The sequence below is a fragment of the Lynx rufus genome, unplaced genomic scaffold, assembly GCF_022079265.1.
Source record: "Lynx rufus isolate CCGP_SWC_20201006 ecotype Redwood Valley unplaced genomic scaffold, mLynRuf1.p SCAF_4, whole genome shotgun sequence".
Taxonomy (NCBI): Eukaryota; Metazoa; Chordata; class Mammalia; order Carnivora; family Felidae; genus Lynx; species Lynx rufus.
Window position 1 is genome coordinate 63,659,608 of NW_025814856.1, and position 17,524 is coordinate 63,677,131.

Genomic DNA, 17,524 nt, shown 5'->3' on the forward strand with positions numbered 1-17,524 from the left:
TAGATGTAACCTGGAGTCTTGGAGTCCCCAGAGGAGCCTCAACCCCAGCAAAGACAGGTTACTCTGGGCAGCGCAAAGATCAATGTGAAATTTGGCCAGGAATCCAGAAGGATCTGAGATCCCCCCTCCTCCTTCAGGACCTGACGCATGGGGATACTGGTGGGAACGTTGTCTTGTATCAAAGTTAAGGCATTTCCAGCCAGCGACCCCCTGACCCCGCTCACTTCTGCAGCCAAGGCGAGCCTGCGGAGAGAGACAGAGGGGCAGACAGAGAGAGATCCCAGACGGGAGGCCGGGCTCTGGTGCATTTCTGCAGCTTTTGCGAGCATGGCCGAGTCAAATCTGAAATGGGGCGGCAGCCGCAGCGGGCAGGGCAAGCAGGCGGAGAATGGCTTTGGGTTTGATGATTATTGTGGTAGTCATTATTTGGGATGGCTGCGAAGCTGTATGCCTGTGTGTTGGGGACAGTGCTCCAGTCCCAAGGAGGCGGGGAGGTGGCTGGGGTGGCGTCCGTGAGGGTGAGAAGAGATGCCCGGGTGTGTGCGGAGGACGTTCCTCCTGGCCCACAGAGGATGTCTGTAACAGGCGCGGGCTGCGGGGCCGTGGGTGGGAGCCAGAAGGCTCTCTCATAGTTGCCATGTCTTCTCAGGGCTGTCGGGATGTCGTGGTCCGACGGAAGGTGTGGCGGGGAGGCGATGGGGGACCAGGAGAGAGGGCAGGCCAGAGTGCCCGCGGCTCACCGTCCCCTGCAGGTGCTCGTCCCGGGCGGGAATTAGACATGGAGGTGACATTTCCAGCCCCAGGGGGAGGCGACAAACCAGAACAAGACAGAGATGACAAAACCAGGAGACAGACCACCACTGTTGGGGGGGTCACACGCAAGAATCCGTAGTGGAAAGGTGTGACCAATCAGATGACTGATCACAAGCGCGCGTCCACAGAAACCAGTAGCTTGGCTGTGTGTCGGCAGGAAATACGGAGTATAACGTGACAAGGTTTCATTCTCAAGAGCAGTAAAATATCTCCATGTGACTCTAACATCGAAGAGAGTATATATCCAATAAGAACTTAAAAGATTTGGCGAACGTACAGTAGATTTGAATAGATGGAAAGAGATGCCATGTTCCCTAATGTGGTGATTCACCATTTTCAGCGTGTTGACTTTCTCCAAGTTAATGTATGACTTTATATAATCTACACCATTTAGTATGAACCGTAGTGGTAATACAATAAAACCCACATAAGTCCTTCACATAAAAATACTAAAAAAGGCTTTTGGTTTTAATTGTTGAAGTGTTTCTCAGGGATAGCTAGAAATGTAAATTAATGACAGTGGTCGAAAGTCGTTGAAAACAATGAAGGGGACTGGTGGCCGATGATCACATAGACCCTCACTGTGAATTGTCAAGGATTAAAATGGTGGAGTACGGGGGCACCTGGGTGGCTCAGTCGGTTAGGCGTCAGGGTCTTGATTTTGGCTCAGGTCATGATCTCACAGTCATGGGATTGAGCCCTGCTGAGCATGGAGCCTGCTGGGGATTCTGTCTCTCCCTCTCTGCCCCTCCCTCCCTCACACTCATGTACATGCTTTCTTCTCTCTCTTTCTCTCTCTGTCAAAATAAATAAATACACTTAAAAAAATAACAATGAAACGGTGGAGGACTCATGTAATAACAGTAGAGCAATGGAAGAGATTAGAAAGTTCGGAAACCGAGTCACCGTAAATAATAGTTCGATTTGTGTTAAAGTTCACATTTTTAATCAATGAGAAAGGATACAAGTTAAACTCATTCATTAATTCATCAGAAGTAAATATTATTAAAGTAATGAGGAAATGAGAAAAGTATGATTTTTTTTTTTTAGGAGAAGTATGATTTTAGGGGCCCCTGGGTGGCTCAGTCAGTTAAGCGTCTGACTTCAGCTCAGGTCATGATCTCACGTTTCGTGGGTTTGAGCCCTGCGTCGGGTTCTGTGCTGACAGCTCAGAACCTGGAGCCTGCTTCCGATTCTGTGTGTCCCTCTCTTTCTGCCCTTCCCCTGCTCACACTCTGTCTTTCTCTCTCTCAAAAGTATTAAAACATTAAAAAAGTGAAAAAACAAAAAGAAGTATGATTTTAAAGACAGCAAAGGCCTTTCTAACCATAATGCCAGAGACAGATATACTAAAAAATCAAGTTTCCATTATAAGAATGGGAATCAGCATTTTAAAATATTCACAGAAATAAAATGAAAGGATACTTTACAAGTTTATAAAAACTAATGAATACATGAAGGAAAATGTTAAAATTCTCAAGTCAGGTTTTAGGAAGACAAATGATGTGTTCAAGGAAACAACTTGAACAGACCATTATATAAAGAAAAATTTATATTTGATAAACATAAAATAGTTTAATGTTGGACAGAGCATAGTATTGCATAGACATAGAAGACTGTTTTCTCCTTCTCTGACTGATGAAAACTGTAATGACTTGGGGAGGATTAGGGCCTTGATTTTTCTGTGTAGGTGTTTCGTTTATGGGAAACCGAAATAATTTAATTATGCGACTCAGGACCTCGGGGTCGTGAGTTCGATCCCCACGTTGCGTGCAGAGTTTGCTTAAACTCTTTACAAAAAGTGTTTATTCTCTTTGCCACAGAGATTTAAAGGAACGGCCAGATCAGTTCAAAACAGACGTGCACATAGATGCTCCTGGCACAGTATCTTTGAAAGCAAAATTCTGGCTAACCTACATTTCTGTCTAAGATAGTGGATTGATTACGAATCAACTTTACATTGATAATACGGACTCCTGTGAGCTAGTCACACACTTGTGGTGTTGTGTTTTATAGGAATATACGTGGATGTAGGATATGGGAGATCATTGGCTGCTGTGTACCAAACTATGAAATAAGGGATAAAATAGAACCATATTCAGTTAAAATCTTTGAAAAGTTTTCATTCCAGTATAGTTAACACACGGTGTGATATTAGTTTCCGGTAGACGATATGGTGACTCAGCACGTATGCACATCACCGGAGCTCACCAGGATAAGTGCATCTTTCAAGCCCATCACCTGTTTCCCCTTCCCCCACCTGCCTCCCTTCTGTTGACCATCAGTGTGTTCTCTCTAGTTAAGAGTCTGTTGCTTTGATTTGTCTCCTTTTTTGTTTTATTCCACTTATGAGTGAAATCACTTGGTATTTATCTATCTCTGACTGGCTTTATTTCACTCAGCGTCGTATACCCTAGTTGTATCCAGGTCTTTGCAGACGGCAGGGCGTCATTCTTTTCATGGCTGAGTAATATTCCATTGTGTATAAATACCACATATTCTTTATCCATTCATCAGTTGATGGACACTTGAGCTGTGTCCATAATTTGGCTATTGTATGTAAGTAATGTTGTAGGTTGCCCCGGGGGCTCAGTCAGTTGAGCATCGGACTTCGGTTCAGGTCATGATCTCATGGTTCATGAGTTTGAGCCCTGCGTCGGGCTCTGTGCTGATGGCTCAGAACCTGGATCCCGCTTTGGATTCTGTGTCTCTCCCTCTCTCTGCCCCTCTCCCGCTTGTGCTCTATTTCTCTTTCTCTGTCTCTCTCAAAAATAAACATTAAAAAATTTTAATAAAAAAATAATGCTGCTATAATCATACTAGTGCATGGATGTTTTCAAGTTGGCGTTTTCCTATTCTTCTGGGTAAATAACCAGTAGTGGAATTAATGGATCATGTGGTAATTCTATTTCTAGCGTTTTGAAGCACTTTTATGGAGTTTTCCACAGTGGCTGTATCAGTTTACATTCCCACCAACAGTTCAGGAGGGTTCTCTTTTTTCCCACATCCTCACCAACACTTTTTATTTCTTGTCTTTTTCATATTAGCCGTTCTGACTGCTGTGTGTTAATACCTCATTGTAGTTTTGGTTTGCCTCACTGCTTAAGTGATGGTGAGCATCTTTTCATGTGTCTGTTGGCCATCCTCATTTCTTTGGAGAAATGTCTGTGTCTCTTACCCATGAAAAAAAATTTAATGTGTATTTATTTTTGAGAGAGAGAGAGACAGAGCACGAGAGGGGGAGGAACAGAGAGAGGGAGACACAGAATCTGAAGCAGGCTCTAGACTCCGAGCTGTCAGCACAAAGCCCCACGCGGGGCTCAAACCCACAAATCACGAGATCATGACCTGAGCTGAAGTTGGATGCTTAACTGACTGAGCCACCCAGGCGCCCCATTAACATGACATAGTTTAAAAAAAAACTTTTATTAATAAAATGTAGTGCATTTCACAAAACCCTGCTAATTTGAAAATATTTGGTTCTACATTTGGGAAAAGCAGTCTCCAATCTTTCGTCCCGAATTTGCGTGGTAAGAGCTCTGTGAACCGTTACAGCCACGCCGTGTTGAGTTTTCGGAAACGTTGAGCTGGCATCACGTGGCTGGGGGTTTTTCTGAAATGCTGAACACTTCTGCATCAGACAGTGATCTTTCAGTGGTTTGCAAGGTGTTTGCATTCCTGGAAAACTCAGTGTGTGTTAAAACTGCACAGAAAGTTGTCTTAGGCTCCACTGGCTATACTGGGATGAGCCTCCCAGAATGCAGGTCAAGGGCAATTCTTTGTTGGGCTGGGTCGTTCTGCCCTTTGTAGGACCCTCACCAGCCCGGTTGCCTGCCCACTAAAGGCCATCAGTGCCACCCCCATTTATTAACCATGTTGTTTTGTTTTCTGCATATCTGATGCTCTAACATCATGGGGCCTCACTGACCCTGGAAGAGCTGTCCCCCCAAGGGCAAGCCGATTCCAAGAGACAGTAGAGGACTTGCTCATGAGCTCACTTTTTATAGGCAAACCAGCATCTGGAGCTACCCCCTCCTCTGTAGGCCATCCTATCCCGGGCCGTCATCACCCCTGGGCAGAGGACCAAGCAGCTTGGGGGCGGCCTCTGTGCTCCAGAGCCTGTTGAAATTATTCAAATACCCAACCTCAGCTTGCTGCCCTGCCTCATGTGTTCGCATCTCCCCTCTCCCTCTGTCTCCCGAGTGACCCTGGTGCTTCCCCGCGTGGCCCCATGTGGCGCCGTGGGCTCCCTGCTCCCGGGCACTGAGCAGCAAACTATCTTTACAGGGCACCTGTCTCCTGATCCGTTGGCCGCCCCGGGCCTGAGTAATGATAACAACCTACCGTTTCCAACACCCGTGCACTGGGCCAACCCAGACTACCCCTTCCCACATTTCCAGAACGCCTCTGCGAATGTCCTGTGTTGAGATGCACAGTTGGAAAGTCCCCGGTGGGTAGGGAGGACCCCCTGGACGGTGGCGGGTGAGGCGTGTCTCCACCTTCTTCTGCCTGTCTTCTCCGTGGAGTGAGGGGGCAGGTGCGGACCCCAGCATCCCTCACCCTGGTGTCTGAGCGGGAGGCTCTGTAAGGATCCGGGTTCGAGGTCACCGGCGGGTGTCTGCGCCTGTGCGTGTGCTCCCCGGCGGACATCTGGTCCTCCCAGACTCTGCTTTCTGTAAACCCTTCTTTATGTGCCTCCAGTGAAATTTGATTTCCTCGATCTGTCTACTTTCATTGACTTCTGCTTTTATCACTGTCAGTTTTGGGGGGCAATGCTAATGAGTTTCCTGGCCTGTGCCAGCCAGCAGGCAGCTCCCCTGCAGGGGACAAGCTCTGTGGATACACAGGGCCTTTGCGTTGATTAATGTGCCCGATTCCATATGGTGATGCGAGCAGGGTGCTCGTGCTCTTAGCGTGCACGTGACATAAGACACATTTGCATCTGCACGCCAAGGGGGAGTGCAGGGGACCGCTTCGGAGCCGTGTGGCCTCCCCCCATCCATTTACATTAATAGATTCATTAGCAGGACTTTAAAAGTGCAAACAGATTAGAGCTGGGATGGTTTAATTAGCAAATCAACCATTAATATCCAATTTGTTTCTCATCTCTATTTTCTGACCTGGTAGTTTCTAACTCCAAAAGGCCCCTGCGGTGTCTCCCATCCTTCCTGTCTCTGCAGCCTGGACCCAAGATCAGGTGTCGCTGAACCTCGTGGGGACCGTTCGGTGTCCTTGAAACTCGTGTCTGTGCGTCTAGGTGCCCCTTTACCCCTGCTAATGCGGACTCGGACTCCCCGAGGTGTTTTATTCTCTGTTCTCTTGCCCTTCCAGCAGGTGGCGCCCACTCACGCTGTCAAGGGCAGTGACCCATGGTCACCGGAGCGAGGTCGATCAGCAGAAGACCACCTCTTGGTGGGGGGTTTGGTGGGGTTGTCATCTGCCGGCTCCTTATCTCTTTTTATTTCTGCAAACTCCTCGTTTGTGCATGTGCATGGGGCCCTGTATTCCCATTAAGGCAGCTGAAGACACGGGTGTGCAGGAGGTGAGTCGTGTCTCCAGACCTGTTTGCGTCGAGGGCAACATGCTCTTGCTTCTGGCCTGTGTTCAGAGAGGCGCGTACCACGGGGCCGCCGCAGCTCAGCAGCCTGTGTCCTCCGACAAGTCTTGCTGGGCCCCTGTCCCTTGGGGGAAGGAGGGGTGATAATAGCACCCCCCACGTCGGGTGGTCGCAGGACCATGTGAATGAATACAGGTGGAGACCCTGGCCAGTGCCGGAAGGGAGAGCCTGGGCAACAGGACGCAATTATCCATGAGCCGCTCGTCCGCTTGCTGGTTAGGGGTAGTTACTAGTTCGCTGGGGTCTTGGGGAGCATCCGGCCTGTATCTGTTTTCTAGGGCGGACGCGGGCTGAGGCCCACGATCCAGGCGTGGGGAGGGCTGGCTCCTCCTGAGGCCCCCTCTCCTTCCCGTGTCCTGTTGATCTGCCCTCACTCCCTGTCTGTGCCCCAATCCCTACCTGTAGGGACACCGCATGACCTCACTGAATCCAAATTATCTCTTGAAAGCCTTCCTGCAAATACAGCCCTGTTCTGAGTTACTGGGGGTTAGGATTTCAACGCGAAGTTTGGGGCACATAGCTCAACCCATAAGAGATGGTCGCTGTTAGGTCAGATGACCAGCTCCCCACCTTCCTTCACTTTTCCGGTCCTCCTTTGCGACTGTGTCTTTGAATCTTTGGGTTAGGTGGGGTGACGGTCACGCGTCCGCCCTTGGCTGTAGGGTCAAAGTGAAAGATTGTCTGCGTAGGCCTTTTATCTTTTAAGTGACTTGTCTGATTCCCAGCACTCAACCAAACTTAGGCTGGAATGGGTGCGTTAAGGAAAATTGAGAGGCGTTAGTAATTAAATCCACGTGTCATGGGGGCAGAGTGGCTATTAAGTGGGCTGCAGTGAATTTGGAGCATTCGTCTGAAGAATGCCGATGTTTCCTATGGAAATCTTAGCAGCGTGTATTCTTTGTGCATGTCTTAGCGGGTTAATGCCTTCATGGTATTAATCCATGTCCGGTAACCATGCAGAGGACAGAGGAGTGACAGACGGAAGGATGGCGGGCTGGGGCGAGGCTTACTCTGGGGAATATTTAGCAGTTGTGTGTCGCTACTTTTATCTTTAATAAATACCTGCCTGTTCACTGGACGCTCAGAAGGCCTCTTGAGGGAGGTGGCTGTGAGGGGGCCCAGCCGCCGGCCATGGGTCAGGCTGGAGAGTCTGGGCTCCCCGCGTGGCTAATACCCATGCCCCCGGTTGTCATCGGGTCCTGTATGGGGTGTGCCTTCAACACGTTAACGTGGAACAACGTTTTATAATAATTGGCTAAGCCATTCTCTTACAGAATCTTCCAAGGAGAAAAAACCGGTTTTAATTGTGTCTTGTTTTTTTAGGAACTTTTGGATTAAGGAAACCATGGTATTTTCCCTTTACCGCGTCGTACTGGAGGAACTTGGGTGGTTTCCTGGCAAAGAGACCACACGCTCCCAGTTCTAACCTATCCTTCTCCAGCGAGAACTTTGACGATAAAGGTTTGTAAAGAGTAGCCTTATTAGATGCGCGTCTTCCCTTCCGGTCTGTTTTGTTTCTGTTTTTCCTCCTGGTCGAGTCTCTGGAACGTGGTGTGCCTTCCTCAGCTGCCCGCTTTCAGGGGTCAGTCTTGGGCTCAGAAACACAGCTCGGGGCAACGTCGTAAGAAAGGATCCCCTGCTGACGTTTGCGTTGGGGGCCAGAACCCTGGAGTGTCGATGCACCTGTTGTCTGTAGCCCCGCTGTGGGCTGGGTACGTCTGTGCGTGCGTTCTCTGTCTGCAGGACGAAGCTTCTGCTCTAACATGAATTTGTGTGAGAAATAAAAGGAGAGGTGGTCAGCCATCAGGTGTAGTGTGCTGTAGAAATTGCAGAGTGTTTCACACACGCTAGCTTATTCGTCATGACTGAGAGGAGGACCATCACTGCCCTGTCAAGGCAAGGAGCGTGCTTCCCAGTGGTGAGGGCAGGACCCCCGTCCATCTGGGCTCCCCTTATCCCCCTTCCACAGAAGCATGACTTCAGGGGCAATTTACAGATATACAGGCTCCCATCATGATAGTTTTATACCACAAGTCAATGTTGTAAGATAACATTTTTTCTTTTCTTTTTTTTTTTGTTTTTAGATTTTTAATGTTTATTTTTGAGTGAGAGAGAGACAGAGCGCAAGCAGGGGAGGGGCAGAGAGAGAGGGAGACACAGAATCCGAAGCAGGCTCCAGGCTCTGAGCTGTCAGCACAGAGCCCGACGCAGGGCTCGAACCCTTGATCCATGAGATCATGACCTGAGCCAAAGTCGGACACTTAATCCAGTAAGCCACCCAGGTGCCCCCATAACCTTTTTTCTTTTTTTTATTTTTCTGACTACACAAGTCAAATAGGAATCTTTGAGGACATTTGGAACGTACCACACCACAACAGACTATCACTCATGGGCACTTTGGTGCGTAACCTGCCTGTGATTTTCCCTCTGCATACGTACAAATTGCGTGTGTGTGTGTTCCTTTTTCTCCTCTTACGAGATTCATAACAGAAGGGCACAAAAGTCTGTCATCAGCCACGCCATTTAATTGAGGCCATTATGTAATTTGCCTCTTGCTTTTGGTAAGGAAGGGTGTTTGAGTTGTGCGTGTTCCACGGAGCTCTAATTCGAATCCACGGCAGACGACTGAATTCGTAAGCATGAGCACCACTGGGAGTCCTCCAGGCTGAATCTGCCTCTTCTCCTCAGGGTCCTCGCTGCCGATCGGGGAGGGAAAGCCAGGAGGTCCCCCGGGCGTCGCCCTGCTGTCTGTGACCAAGGAATATGAGCGCCACAAGGCGGCCGTCCGAGACCTGACCCTCACCTTCCACAGAGGCCAGATCTCTGCCCTGCTGGGGACCAACGGTGCCGGGAAAACCACAGTCATGTGCGTGTCCTTTCAGCCTCGTCAAATGCGGGTTTGATTCTAAAAAATGTCCGTTTACCTGTGAGACAGGAAGCTTAGGTTTCTTTTCTTCCTTTTGGTTTTGAGACGGAGTCTCTGTGTGCTCTGGGACAGACAGCTAGTGGGGAGTGCACAGCAGCCGCCCTCGGCTGGGGGCAGATGGGGTTTTACCCCTTTACCCCTGAAAAGACCCCGAAGTCTTTTATCCCCTACACGTAACACATCGTGGTTTTACTTTAGTCTTTGAGCGTCCTACGACGCTTCCCATCTTATCGCTACGCTTAAGTTTGTTCGCGTATCTATGGGAAGATGAAACTTGGGACGAAGTCTGCAAATGTTTTAACCAGCTGAGTATTTCTTTTTTCATGTTCTGTTTTTTGTGTGCTTGGGCTTTTTTTTGTGAAGGCTTGGTGTTTGGTTTGGGGTCCAATGGCTCCAGGTTTGATTAAAGAATCAAATTGTGGAATCCCAGAGGAAAAACGAACTCAAAAGCGTGGGGCTCACGCAGCAGCCCTGAGCTGCCTGCAGAAACGGGTCTCGTCCCGGGAAAAGCCCCAACATGGTCAAACTTGTCCCAGGAATAAGGACATTTCTCTCGGTTCTGTTTTCATATGACTAACGTGCACTTAGTTAAACGTGAAAAGTATTATTTGCTTTGAACTTCCTAAGAAACGTGGCAAAGTAACATGTAGAAAGCTTCAGAAATTTCAATTAAAAATAGAGAAACAAGGAAAAGTTTTCCTCTTGGCTTGGATTGTGAAATAGAGCCGGAGATCCCACTGAGCGTTCTTGTAGGGTTTTCAGACTGGAAAAGTAGGCATTCTGCAGAGAATGAGTCAGAAAGCCAGCTTTGGGAGTACACTTTTTTCTTTCTTTTAAGTTTATTTATGTATTTTGAGAGATAGACAGAAAGCACGTGTATGGGGAGGAACAGATGAGAGAGAGAGAGAGAGAGAGAGAGAGAGAGAGAATCCCAGGCAGGCTCCACACCATCAGTGCAGAGCCCGATGTGGGGCTCAAGCTCACGGTGAGATGATGACCTGAGCCGAGCTTAAGGGTCAGACGCTTAACCGACTGAGCCACCCTGGCACCCCTGTATAATTTCTCAGAGATGTGGAAATAGTCTAAAACCTAAATAATACACTTTCTGAGATAAAGCAGCAGAGCCAGGCAGTCCTCGGGCTCCCTTCGAGGAGGCCACACAGGCGAACTTCCTGATTTGACGTGGACAGTGCACCTGAGAGAAGCCAGGAGCGCCCGGCCACGGAGTTGCACGTCCAGGCTTGCATTCCACTAGGCTTGTGTCTCTACTCAGGAGGACTTAAGGAAACACGCCATCTCCTTCCCTGGTTTCTGTGTCTGTAAAACAAAGCCGGATTTTACCGTCTTAAGCTCCCATGCCACTAGAATGTCTATGATCAGCACGTTTAGGGGAGTATAAACATCATCATAAGCCCACGGCTCCGAGATTAAGCCACCCATCCTGCTAAGCTCCTTCCGGCTTGTCATTGTGTAAAAGCGGGTCCTTGGACGGTCGCCCCGCATCCCTCTGGGTTGCTGGCATCGGGAGCAGCGGGCTCCTGGGTCCTCTGCTGATTTGTCGTCTCCGGCAGATCCATGCTGACGGGGCTCCACCCGCCCACTTCCGGAACCATCACCGTCAATGGCAGGAACCTGCAGACAGACTTGTCTGCCATCAGAAGGGAGCTCGGGGTGTGTCTTCAGCGGGACGTCCTATTTGACAACCTCACCGTCCTGGAGCACCTGGTCCTCTTTGCTTCCATCAAGGCGCCACAGTGGACCCGGAAGGAGCTGTGCCAACAGGTCAACAGGTTAGCGCCCGCCGTGTCTTTGGTAGTGACGGGTGTACAAAGAGGTGCTTTAAAAGTACCTTTGGTGTCTTTGCTTATGAGAAGAGGAGAGCTAGCAAATTGTCTTTAACTGTGGAGTTAGGACACAGCCGCCAGCACTGGAAATTCCAAAGAAGGCTTCTCAGGGAGGACTCTGAACTTGACTTGGCCTGTCCTTGGGGTCTAGATGGGTGAGCCCACGTGGGAACGTGTGGCCGAGGCTGCGCATGGAAGGTTTGTGTCTGGAGCACGGGGCCGGGTGTGTGTCCTGAAGTGAAAGAATGGGGGGTGGGCCAAGAACTAGCTCCTGGGGCCCAGCTGGTCCTGCTAAAGGGGGTCAGACTTCTTCACACAAGCAGGTGCACATGGGCAGGGGAGGGCCAGCAGCTGCCGCTCTGGTAGACTTGTCCTGCGGCCCCAGGGCAGAGAGCACAGCCCTGGGGAAGGCCGGGGACAGAGGCCGCTTTGAGCGGGGGACCGTGGCAGCCTGAGGGGTGGCAGAGCGAGTCAAGGGGGAGAGAAGAAGTCCCAGAACTGAAGACTGTTCAATGTCGGAAGGAGCAGACTGTGTGGACCAGCGGGATGTCCAGGGTGGGGAGGGAGGAGTCCGGTGGATGGCTGAATGCATTTCCGATCTCCCTGGACCAGAGGAAAGAGGGAGGAACCGGAGGTCCCTGGTGGGAAATCAAAGCGGTGTCTCGGGGATGAGCTCAGAAGGACAGGTGGGAGCGGGGACAGCAGCCTGAGTCATGGACAGCAGCCAGGTGGACGGTAAAGTTTATTTATTTCGAGAGACAGAGCGAGAGAGAGTGGGGGATGGGGCAGAGAGAGTGGGGAGAGGATCCCAAGCAGGTTCTGTGCTGCCAGGGGCTCAATCTCACAAACCGCAAGATCGGGAGCCGAGCTGAAATCAGGAGCTGGACTGGGCCGGGTGGCCTAGTTCAGGAGGCGAGTCAGGGCTCCTGCTCTGAGAGCAAGTGAGGCCAGAAGAGTCACGGGTGCTGAGCTGGCAGGAGGGGCTCTCACCAGACGTCGGGTGAGGTGGGGGGGATGTCCCCAGCAGTTCCGGCCTCTGCTCAGGCAGGCGGAATGTGGCGTTGTTCCTGGAAAAGGAGAGGGCCGACTTGGGAAGGAGGTAAAATCATGAGTGCATCTTACAGGAGTGAGTTGGGGGGGCGGGACGTGTCTGACACCAGAGCCCCTGCGGCACTGCGTTTAACACCTTCTGTGCCGGGCACTGCTGCGGTCACCTGCGGGCAGCTTGCTACAGAGTGTCTCCCGGAGACGGGGACGGGGCTCAGCTTCCGGGCTGGGGAAGCCAGAACATGGCCTGGGGCGTGGCTGCAGCAGAGCTATGTTGCCTGTCCCTCGGGCCGGTTGCCCTGCCACACAGTCTGGGGTGCAGATCTGTGGGAAGCGGACATTTGCTGAGGGGAGAAAGGGGGTTCGCAGGCACATTTCTAGTGTTGCATTTCAGACGCCCATTAGGAGATCCCAGGGGTCTGAGGGGATGCTCAGGCAGTGCATGCAGGGGACAGGGGCTTAAATATGTGCTCTCAGGGCCATGCCGAGCCGTGGAGGCTCGGACGCGCGGGGAGAGCGTGTGTTTTGTGTGCCGCAAGCCTGTCTTGAATTTGAGCGGGCACTTCGCGAGGGATGGCTGTGAATGGCCGATTGGGTCCGTACGACCTAGATTTAAAAAAAAAGGACAAGTCACCACCTATTCTAATTTTAAAAAATGGCACGTGCTCCGTGTCACGGCAAACTCTGTGATTATGATCGGGTTTAAATCAAGTGCTACTTGGACTTCATCTTTTTTTTTTTTTGGACATAGGCGACCTTAACAGTTATCTGTTTGCTGCGTGTTACCTAGCAACCAGGCCGATTTGTACAAAAGCAATCTGTGTGAGATCACGTTTTAGGACAGCAGCTCCCGATTAGAGGGAGTGGAAACTGAAGACACGGGGTTTAGAGCCAGCACACCCCGAACTGGGTCCGGCGGCACCACCTGATTCCCTTGACGCACAGGATTGTTAAGATGGGAATCAAGGGAGGCGGGATCCCTGGGAGAATCTTCCGAGTGCGTATCTGTCAGGATGTCGGGTCTCAACTGTTTTGCCCTTGATTTGCCCTTGATTGGACATCAAGAAGTCAGAAGAGGAACTTGATCAGGACTTCAGTCAGGGAGATGTCGCTATGGGGCTCTTGGAGTTCTGGCCCACACCGTGGGGCCCCAGGTGTTTGAGGGTGGTGAGGTCGTCAAGGTCTTGTGTGCAGGTAGATAAGGGAGGACAAAGGACTGGGCGCTGGGCAGGTGGCAGTGGACACAGTGTGGAGACAATGGACAGATGAGCAGGACCACCCAGGGGGCGGGACGGAGAGACCGGTTGGGAAGGGGAAGACAAGTCCACTAAGGAGGGGCTTGGTCAAGTGCATCAGATGCTATTGAGGGTCAGGTCCAACGAAGGCTGAGGGGCGACCTGTGGATTTCGGGTGTGGAGGTTGTTGGTGACCTCAACAGGAGTTTATTTATTTGAGGGCAGGTGGTGGAGGGGAGAGTGGAAGAGAGAGAGAGAGAGAGAGAGAGAGAGAGAGAGGGAGGAAGAATCCCAAGCAGACTCCATACTGTTAATGCAAAGCCTGACAGGGCTGGAACCCACGAACCTGGAATTATGACCTGAGCTGAGATCAAGAGTCGGACCCTCAACTGACGGAGCCACCCAGTCGTTACAAGGGGACATCACTCTTGGAGGGAGGGAGGGCCCTGCGTGAGTGGGGGACAGTGGGCAGCTGAGCCTTGTGGGGTTGAGTGACTGCCAGAGGCCGGGACTAGCTGGGAAAAGGGATGTGATGGACAGAGGGGGATGCGGGCCATTGACCTCTGGAGGACTGTGGTTTCTGGAACGACAAGGTCCCGGGTGCAGCTGGCTGTGAGTGGGTGGAATCAGGTTCAGGTCAAGGTGATGGAAGGGTTTGAGGTTTAATGTCACAACGTTCTTGAGGAGACCTGCTTGGGGACAGCTGGCATCTTTCTATTTGTTTTCTGAGCTGATTGATCTCTGGTCAACATGCCTGAGTTGGGTTTAACAGCTGTATTGGAATCACCCAGGTGGGGCCATGTCGGTGGGCCACGTCTAATTGGTGACAGACGGTCAAGATTGTTATCTGCGGAAAATGCTCTGTATCCTGCCCTGGGGAGCTACGTGAGCTCTTTCCGGGCCAGGATGGAAAGGTTGTAAATAATGACACAGACAGGACACATTTACTTAAGCATCTGACAAGCAGATCCTTGGGGTTTCACCCAAGTGTCTTTGCTTAGGCTTCTGGAACTTCCTAGAACCGGATGGTTCTTGCTCAACTGTGCGGAACCCTTATGATTCCTCTGGCATCCAGCCTCCTGTCTGACTCATGCTGGCGAGCTGGGAGTGGGAAGGATGCTCGCAGCTTAGCGGGCAGGGAATCCTTGGGCTGGGGCCAGGCTTGGGGAAGAAAAAACACGATGGAAGAAGGTGAGGAGGGGGTGAGTGTCTGCCGAGTTAATAGGGTGCCACGGCGGAGGGGGAAAGAGGAGACCGCAGAAGGAGGTGAAACTTTGCAGGGGGAGGCCTTCCGGGCCCCGGGCGTCTGGGATCCGGAGCCCCGTGGGAGGGCATCGACGGCTGACCCTCACACGAATGGACTCTGACAGTTCATACTTAGCTTGTGGCATTTCATGGGAACTTCCCGACTCCTGAGTCAGGAAGGCAGGTGGATACTGACGTGGGGCCGGGGGGCCCCGACTCAGAGGCCTTCCCCGGACCACCCTGTGGTGCATGGTGGAGTGGGACCTCCGCTTTGCTCCTTCTGACCCCAGCAGTGCACGCTCTGGTGGAAATGCTGGCCCCTCGGCAGAGGGCACGGTGACATGAAGAGAGATACCTTGTCCGGAGAGGAGACGAGTCTCTCCTGAAGACGGTACTTGATGGACCCCTGCTGGGCAGGCCTTGCATGGGGCCCGTCGGGCGTGATTTCCCCAGAGCCTCAGGAAGGCTGGTGCCTCCGCGTCCGGACTCTGGAGCGCACGATGCTTCCAGGCCTCCTCCGCGTCCTTGCTTGTCTTCGTTTGTGGGGTGCCGTCCGCAGTGGAGCTGCGAGGTGTCGAGGGGGAAGAGTGAGGGCTCCGCTCTTGTTTCAGAACCCTGCGGGACGTGGAGTTAACGCCACATCGGCACAAACAGACCCGCGTGCTCTCCGGAGGCATGAAGAGGAAGCTGGCCATCGGCATCGCCTTCATCGGTGGGTCGGGGACCGTGGTTCTGGATGAGCCGACCAGCGGGGTGGACCCCTGCTCCCGCCGCAGCATCTGGGACATTCTCCTCAAGTACCGAGAAGGTAGGAACGGGGCCGTGGCGCTGTCTTCCAGGGACGCTGTGGCGCAGGCAGAGCAAGGAAGGCCTTCTTCTGTGAGGGGCCGAGTCGTCCCCCCCGGGGGGAATCATGACCTTTTCCAGAAGAAGCAGCTGTCACGAGAGCCGACAGAGATCTGTCTGTGATATGGCGTCTCTGTAGTGCCTGGGATCACTTCCTTTGAGTCCCATCTTCCCAACTGACTTCGCGATGGGGTTATCAATGCAGGCTGTATGTGATTTCAATGAAGACTGTACTCCTCTCGGGGCGCCTGGGGGGCTCAGTCGGTTGAACGACCAACTCTTGATTTTGGCTCAAGTCATGATCCCAGGTTGTGGGATGGAACCCTGCGTCGGGCTCTGCACTGGGCGTAGAGCCTGCCTGGGATTCTGTCTCTGTCCCTCTCCTCCCCCACCTGCTCTGTCTCTTTCTCTCTATAAAAAGAAAATTGAGCTCCTCTGAATTGTGTGCCATCGTGGAATCCTAGGTGATTAGAGCAGGTGTCCTTGCTGTGACGTAGGATGAGCCCTCCTTTCCTCGGGTGAGGAAACCGGGGTATGCAGAGATGGGCATGGGGTTTGCTCATAGCTATAGAGGGGGCTTGGGGAGCCCGGGTGGCTGGGGACTCCGGGCTGAGGGGTCCCTGTATCACCTGTTTTGTCCTGGGTTTCCAGTTTAGGGCGTGGGATGGGCAGATACTCACTCCCCACCTGGGACTCCTGTGATCCTGATAGCCTCGGAGCATTGTCCCGGTCTTTCACACAGAAACACACCAGTCGGGAAGGAAGCAGGGGAACAGGGTGACTTAGCTTGTGACTATGGAGTCTGGAGAAACTCTGCTTTGCTTTTCTCTCTTCCCTTTTGAGTACAAGACCTGACTTGACCTGAGCCTTCTCCTCCCTGGGGGAGATTAAGATTTGCTGCTTAAGAAATACACAGAGCGGGGGCACCTGGGGGGGCTCAGGCGCTGAAGCGTCCGACTTCGGCTCAGGTCATGATCCCACGATTCGTGGGTTCGAGCCCCGTGTCAGGCTCTGTGCTGATGGCTCGGGGCCTGGAGCCTGCTTGGGATTCTGCGTCTCTCTCTCTCTCTCTCTGCCCCACCCCCACTCGCTTGCGTTCTCTCTCAAAATAAATAAATCAATTAAAAAAAAAAAAAAAGGAAAGACACAGAGAAGGAACCAGAAAGAAACCCTGTATTCTTAGCACTCAGAAGGCCGCGCCCAGAGGACCCAGGCCATCACGTGTCTCCTCAGGAAGGAAAGATACTTCATCCTAAGGCTGGGCTCGCTAAGGAAACATGAAATAACAATCCTATTCCTTTTGGTTCCAGAAACATAGGGGGGGGGTGTGGATGCAGAAGACAGAGAAGAAGCAGGGAAATGGAATGAGCAGATGGTGGCTTTCTGTTCCCTTCTGGGTGTGGGCCTGGGATGGGGTGGGGCTGTACCATCAGAGGGTGACCCGGGAGGGGGGTGAGGCTGTGTCAGTGGCTTGGGCTCATCTGACCTCCTGCAGCCTCACTGCTGTTTTGGAGGCCCAGCGGAGCGCTGGGGCCAGGGAGGCGCCCATGGTCCACATCCCACACATTCACGGGTGCCAGGCTTTGGCACTGAGGGGGAGACACGTCTGTCAGAGATTATGACTGCGTCAGCAGGGCAGAGGCCCAGAGATCGGGGAACGCTCTGTGCTCTGACCTGACCCTTTCTGGGCCTCGCCTAAGCTTCCAGGGTCATCCGGAGACCACAGCAAAAGAGATCCTGACCCTTGCCCATAAAATGGGAGCCCCTGAACCTCTGTGCCAGAGACCCTGAGCCCCACTTAAGGGAAGGAGGAAACTGAGATAAAGCTAATTAATTAATTTATTAATATTCATTTATTGTTGAGAGAGAGACAGAGCGTGAATGGGGGAGGGGCAGAGAGAGAGGGAGACACAGAACCCGAAACAGGCTCCAGGCTCTGAGCTGTCAGCAC

At 51.9% G+C, this 17,524-nt stretch overlaps 1 protein-coding gene across 1 annotated transcript in view; it reads left to right on the forward strand.

The window, feature by feature from the left end:
• Positions 1-17,524, forward strand: part of ABCA13 (ATP binding cassette subfamily A member 13) — a 394,379-nt gene that overhangs the window by 180,692 nt on the left and 196,163 nt on the right. Inside the window, exons 36-39 of the mRNA XM_047096975.1 lie at positions 7,754-7,891; positions 9,119-9,296; positions 10,928-11,146; positions 15,339-15,535. Coding sequence (XP_046952931.1) covers positions 7,754-7,891; positions 9,119-9,296; positions 10,928-11,146; positions 15,339-15,535 — 732 coding nt within the window. The remainder of the gene's footprint in view (positions 1-7,753; positions 7,892-9,118; positions 9,297-10,927; positions 11,147-15,338; positions 15,536-17,524) is intronic.